The sequence below is a fragment of the Sardina pilchardus genome, chromosome 10 (assembly GCF_963854185.1).
Source record: "Sardina pilchardus chromosome 10, fSarPil1.1, whole genome shotgun sequence".
NCBI classification, from domain to species: domain Eukaryota; kingdom Metazoa; phylum Chordata; class Actinopteri; order Clupeiformes; family Clupeidae; genus Sardina; species Sardina pilchardus.
Window position 1 is genome coordinate 12,648,827 of NC_085003.1, and position 6,749 is coordinate 12,655,575.

Here is a 6,749-nt window from a genome sequence, read left to right on the forward strand (position 1 = left end):
TGTGTAAGGTGAATTTTTCCCATAAGTCCTCTGGAGAATAACACAAAGCTTCCTGTCTGTGGACCGGACTGCAGCAGTCTCCACTGTGCTTTCAAAATGTTGTTAATGAGCTACCAGGAAGTACCTTTATAATCCAGTACCTGCTTCATCAAGGAGGGTGTGTGTGTGTGTGTATGTGAGTGGGGGTGGGGGGTCGGGGTGTGTGTGTGTGTATCTGTGTCGAGGGGGGCCGTCGGAAAGCCAAGCACCTAAGCACACACCCAGAGGCAGGTAGCTAACCGCACTCTCTCACACAACACACACAGCCCCAAAGAAATCTGGAAGTTCAATAGTTAATGTCTTTCCTTGCTGTTTTTCCTTTTCCTCTCTCTCTCTCTTTTCTCTCCCTTGCCCTCCCTCTCTCCCTCCCTCCCTCTCTCCCTCCACTCCCTCTCTCTCTATCTCCTTTCCTCTCTCCATTCCCCCGCTCTCCCCCTCTCTCTCTTTCCTTCACTCAGCGCTCCCCCTCTCTCTCTTGCTGATGGACTCTTCTTTTTATTTTCACACTCCACCATCCCCCTTTTCTTCTTTTCCTTTCTCCTCTCCCTCTTTCCTTCAGCTCTCCCTCCCCCTGCTCTCCTCTCTCTCTCTCTCTCCCTCTCTCTTTCTCACTGCATTCTCTCGTTCAGCCTCCCTTCCCTCTATCTCTTTCAATCCCCACCCCCTCTCAAGCACTCTCCCTCCCTATTCTGTCTTTCTTTCTCTCTTTTCTTTCTTTGACCTCATCTTTTCTTATGCTCTTGCTCTCCCTCCCCCAGTCTCTCCCTTCTCTCTCTCTCTTCCTCCTTTTCTGCTGCATTCTCTTCTTCTCACCTCCCCCCACCTCCCTCCCTTCCTCCCTCCCTCCTCTCCCCTCCCGTTCCTTCTCTTTTCTATTTCTCTCATTCAGCCCTCTCCCTCTCTCTCTCTCTCTCTCTCTCTCTCCACCTCAGTCTCCCTCCTCTCCCTCCCTCCCTCCCTCCTTCCCTCTCCCTCCCTCTTCCTCTCATTCTCTCTCTCCCCCACGTCTGTCTCCCTCCCTCCCTCTCTTTCCAAACTGCTTTTCTCTCCTTTCTCTCCCCTTTTCTCTCCTTTGTCACTCATTTTCTCCACAGCATTTCAGACCGAGCCCAGTGTCTTGCAGCTTCATTAATTGAAATAGTGGCATAAACAGATCTGCACTGGCAGAAGGGATGTTTGAGCAGATCTAGACACTGTGTGTGTGTGTGTGTGTGTGTGTGTGTGTGTGTGTGTGTGTGTGTGTGTGTATGTGTGTGTGTGTGTGTGTGTGTGTGTGTGTGTGTGTGTGTGTGTGTGTGTGTGTGTGTGTGTGTGTGTGTGTGTGTGTGTGTGTGTGTGTGTGTGTGTGTGTGTGTGTATGTTTGTGTATCTCTGTGTTTGTGTGTGTGTGTGTGTGTGTGTGTATCTCTGTTTGTGTGTGTGTGTGTGTGTGTGTCTGTTTGTGTGTGTGTGTGTGTGTGTGTGTCTGTTGGTGTGTGTGTGTGTGAGAGAGACTGTCCGAAGCAAACTGTCAGTCAGACACACCTTCACCCTATGTACCTGTGTGTTCAGACATGAGATACTGTGGGTGTGTGAGTGTGTGTGTAAGACAGAGAATATATTTGTGTGAGGGAATATGTTTGTATTCTTCACACTGAACTATTTGTGTGTGTGTGTGTGTGTGTGTGTGTGTGTGTGTGTGTGTGTGTGTGTGTGTGTGTGTGTGTGTGTGTGTGTGTGTGTGTGTGTGTGTGTGTGTGTGAGTGTGTATAATTTGTTGGTGTGTGTGGGTATTTTAAAGTATATGTACAAATAAGAGAAGCCTTAGCTTGTGTTTGCATGTGTGCCTTTGGAGAGAAATATGTTTGTTGAAGGGTCATGCTCAATTGTGTGTGTGTGTGTGTGTGTGTGTGTGTGTGTGTGTGTGTGCGGGATGTGTGTGTGTGTATGTGTGTGTGCGGGGTGTGTGTGTGTGTATGTGCGGTGTGTGTGTGTGCGTGAGAAAGAGAGATAATAGTGAGTGTGTCTGTGTGTGCGCGTCTGAGTGAGTGAGTGAGTGAGAGAGAGAGAAAGAAAGGGAAAGAAAGAGAAAGAGAGATGAGGGAGTGCGAGGGAGGGAGGGAGGGAGGGAGGGAGGTAGCAAGGGGAGGGAGGGAGAGAGAGAGAGAGAAAGAGAAAGAAAGAAATGGGGTGATACTGTGTGTGTGTGTGTGTGTGTGTGTGTGTGTGTGTGGTGGAGGAGGAGAAGGGAAGGAGAGAGAGAGAGAGGGAGGGGGGCAGGCACAGTCAGTTCTGATAACAGCAACAGTAGGAGGAGGATGAGCCGAGGCACCGCCCCTCTCTCCCACAGATATAAATAGGAGCCGGATTTTTTTGCTCTGCTCATTTCACTTGAAGGATGAGATCCCTGAAACACCTCAAACATCACACCAGGAACAATGTGGTGAGTGACTTTCCCGGCTCTAACCCAGTGCAGGCGTGTGTGTGTGTGCATCTCAGGTGAGGAGTGCTGGAGGTGGAGGCGTCTCTGTGCGTTTGTGTTTGCTTTGCTTTTTTGAAAGGTTTTCTTTTTTTTTTTGCGCCAGTATTTCTCTCTGTTCTCTTACTAGGGGAAAAGGAGATTACTTTTTTCCCTTCCATAGAGTGCTGCAGCAAGAACATCATTACTGATAAGAGTCGCCTAACTCTCTGTCTTATCTCTCTCTCTCTCTCCCTCTCTCTCTCTCTCTCTCTTTCTATCTATCTCTCTCACTCTGTATCACTCTTTTACTCTCTCTCTTACTGTCTTTCAGTCATTTTCTTTCTGTCCTGTTCTGTTCCCCTCTATCCTGACTTTCTCTCTTTTTCTACCCTCTTTCTCCTCTCTTGCTATCCCCCTAACCCCCCCCCCCTCCTCTGTCTGTCTCTGTCTCTCTCACTCTCTCTCTCTCTTCCTTTGACTATCTACCCATCTGCCACCACCCCCCCCTGCCCCCCATCCATTCCCTATCTCTTTCTCTTCCTCTATCTGTCTTCCTCTATCTGTCTATCTGTGCTCTTTACCTTTGTTCGACTTTTTTGGCTGCTCCCTTATATATGTTCTCTTAAACTATCTTTTACATTCATGTAACCTTCTTTACAGCCACTATTCTGCAGTACTGTTTCTCTCTCTCTCTCTATCTCTATCTCTCTCTCTTTCAGTCTCTCTTCCTCCCTCCCTCCCTCCCTTCCTCCCCCCTCCCTCCCTTCCTCCCCCCTCCCTCCCTCCTCTCTTTCATTTGTCTTTCTGTCTCTCATTTCGTCTGCCTTTCATTTTGTCGTGTTTTTTTTCTCTCCTCCCTCTCTCTCTCACTCCCCCTTTTTTCTTTTCTCCCTCACTCCCCTCCCCTCTCTCTTTTTTCTCTCTCTCTTTCACTCACTCACTCACTCAGTCTGCTTGTCTCTCACCCCCCCACACTGCCCCTCCCTCTCCTTTTCCTTTCTCTCTCTCTCTCTCTTTCTCTCTCTCTCTCTCTCTTTCTCTCACATGCTCACTCAATCTCCCCCTCCCTTCTCCCTCTCTCTTTCTCTCCTTGTTCTCTCTGTCTCATTTCTCTCTTGCTTTCACTCACTCCCTCACTCTCCCTCACACACAGACACATACACTGATACAACACATACACACACAGACAGCACTGACACACACACACACACACACACACACACATACACACAGCAGTACAGAAACACAGTTATGCACACATTTACACACTCTCTCTCTCTCTCTCACTCACACACACACACACACACACACACACACACACACACTTCCTCACACACTCACATACAAACAGTCTGTCTCTTTTTCTCTCTGTCTGTCTACTTTAAAAGCAGTAATTATAAATGACGTGGTTATCAGGGCATCCAGGTTCTCCTTCTCATTCTCTTCCTCTCTCCCCCTCTCTGCCTTCTGTTTCTGCCTCTCCCTGTGCTCTCTCTCTCTCTCCCTCTCTTTCTCCCTTTCCCTTTATCTCTCTGTCCCCCTTTCCCCCTCCCCGTTTCTCCCTCTCTCACACACACACACACACTCAAGCACACACACACTCACACACACACACACTCTCTCTCTCTCTCTCCCCCTCCCTCTCTTTTGCTCTATCTCTTACTCACTCACTCACTCACTCAGTCTCTCCCCCTCCTTCTCTTTTGCTTTCTGTCTCCTCTCTCTCTCTTTCTCCCTCTCGCTCTCTCTTTCTCGGTTTCATATCTATCAGTCTTCATGTCTGTCTCACTCTCATCTCCCCCCCCCCCCCTCTCCCTCCCAACCCAGAGTGGGGAAGGCTCTGAAGGAAATGTCCTAACCCAACCATTCTTATTCTGATGCAAAGGCTCAGGATTCTTCCCACAATCCTTTGCAAAGACAAGGTGTGTTTGAAAAAAAAAAAAGGATCTGAAATTTAAGGGTCTCCCACTGGCTTGCTCATTACACCAGTGAAGAAGGGGCTTTTGTGAGCACTTGAAATTGGTTCTCTTTTTTTTCTATTTGTGACAACTTCTTTGTGGCCCAGAGCTGATCTGTGGTGTTGGTGTGATTCTGACCAGCAGCACAGTTCCGCAACTTGGCACAAGAACTAACTGAGAACCCTGCTTTTAATGAGCAGGGGTTTGCCTCATGCTGGTGCCTTGACTGAACTCTGGCCCCTGTGAGGAAAAAACAACAGTTGTTTACGTGTGTGTGTGTGTATGTTTGTGTGTATGTGTGTGTGTGTGTGTGTGTGTGCGGCCTTGCTTTTGTGCATTATTGTAAGTTTGTCCGGTCAGTACAGAGGCTGGAGTGATCCACCATTGGCTGGAGCACACAGGAAGTGGTACGGACAGTCTGCGGATGTGAACTTCCTGGTTGGACCCAGCTCTCCTTTTGTGCTCCCTATTATTGTAGAGAGTGCAGAGGAAGGAAGCAAGGCTCTCGCGAGCTCGCACAGATCTACCCTTATCTCCCCCATCTAATGCGCTCACTGCTGGATCCAGAGGACGAGGCAAGGCAAGGCGTAGTCAGAATGCAGCTCTTCCTCCCTCCCTCTCTCTCTCTGTCTGTCTCTCTCTCTCTCTCTCTCTCTGTCTTCCCCCCCCTCTCTCTCTCTGTCTCTCTCTCCCTGTCTCTCGCTCAGTGGCTAATGTTCTTGAAGTCTCCGACTTGCAAGGAGAAGGAAACAACACATCGTCACGCACACGCGCGTATATGTGTGTGCTTGCACAACTGCCTGCCTGCCGTCCTGCTTGTGTGTGTATGTGTGTATGTATGTATGTATGTGTGCGTTTATGTGTGTGCTCTTCTGACATCGCAACAGGGGAGATTGATGTTGTTACATAGCAGCACATGCTTCATCACCAAGCAGGGGGAAAAAAGAAAAGCTTTTCTCTTCTTCCTCTCCTCTTCTCTTTGTTGTCCTCTGCTGCTTGCTTCATCACACTCAGCATAGTGAGTCAGATGGCAGCAGAGGAGCCACCTCAAAGATGGGGGGCCGTGGGGAGCCGTTGGGGCCATGGGGCCGGGGGGGGAGCAGAGGCTGCGACTGCACCGGGTTCAGTTGAGTTGAGTTGAGTTTACCTACCAGTCACTGACTGAGTGCATTTGTGTGTTTTCAGCAGGAGGAGCAGCAGCAGCAGCAGCAGCAACAGAGGGAGGAAGAGGAGAGGGAGCGGGAGAGGCCTTCCAAGGTCCGCAGCCCGTCTGAAGTAATGGAGCCTGAGCCGGAGCAGTCCCAGTCCCAGTCCCAGCAGCAGCAGCAGCAGCAGCAGCAGCAGTCCCCAGCACAGGCTCTGCCGGTGGACGTGGGCACGCAGACGGACCCGGTGGTGGTGCTGTCGCTGGCCCAGGCCGCCGTGCTGGGCCTCATCTCCCAGAACGAGATCTTCGGCGCCACCATCGCGCCCAACGGCTTCTACACCGGCGAGCCCCGCGAGCACATGCTGCTCTCCTCGCCTCCGCCACCTCCGCACCATCACCACCACCACCACCACCACCACCAACAGCAGCAACACCACCCACACCACCATCAACGCCACCACCCACACCACCACCTCTCACTACCCCACCCCCCGCCCGAGGCGCTGGAGTACGAGTACGCCGCCGAGAGCACCCTGATCGGGGCCAACGGGGACTACCTGGCCCTGCCAGCGGGCAGCTCGGAGGAGAGGGGCCCGCGGAGACGTCCGGGGCCCCGGGGCCGGATGCGGAGGCCCCGCAGTAACGGAGAGGTCGAGGGGGTCGGCGTGGGGGGAGGCGACCCGGAGGACCAGGAGCCGGCCAACAAGATCCAGATCCGCCACGCGCACACCCCGATCAGCGTGAAGGGAGAGGGGCCCGAGCACATGGCACTGCCAGCCTGCGCGGGAGGCAGCCCGGGCAGAGGTGACCAGCCCATGGACCTGGCACCCCAGAGGGGGCCCCTGAAGGAGGAGGCGTGCCACCGAGACTGCTCCGACTGCGGGAGCGTAGGAGGAGGAGGAGGAGGAGGAGGAGGTGCCAGCTACCGCGGAGGCAGGGGGGAGATGATGATGAGGCCCCGGTCCAACCCGGGACGACCCGCCGAGCCGGGCAGAGGCGCCCGCGAGCGGCAGGAGGGGGCCCGCATGGGCAAGGTGGAGGCCGCGGACGAGGGCGCCGCGGAGGACGACGAGGAGGAGCAGCAGCGCGTGCGCCGCTCGCTCCTGAAGAGCCCGGGACAGGACGAGGAGGACGAGGAGGCCGCCGCCGCCGCCGTCAGGGCCGA

At 52.8% G+C, this 6,749-nt stretch overlaps 1 protein-coding gene across 2 annotated transcripts in view; it reads left to right on the plus strand.

The window, feature by feature from the left end:
• Nucleotides 1–2,332: 2,332 nt before the first annotated feature.
• Nucleotides 2,333–6,749, plus strand: part of znf710a (zinc finger protein 710a) — a 12,627-nt gene continuing 8,210 nt past the window's right edge. For both annotated transcript variants that reach the window (XM_062546610.1, XM_062546611.1), the window contains exons 1-2: nucleotides 2,333–2,461; nucleotides 5,623–6,749. The exon at nucleotides 5,623–6,749 is cut by the window's right edge. In XM_062546610.1, coding sequence (XP_062402594.1) covers nucleotides 2,417–2,461; nucleotides 5,623–6,749 — 1,172 coding nt within the window. In that variant the 5' untranslated portion in view covers nucleotides 2,333–2,416. The remainder of the gene's footprint in view (nucleotides 2,462–5,622) is intronic.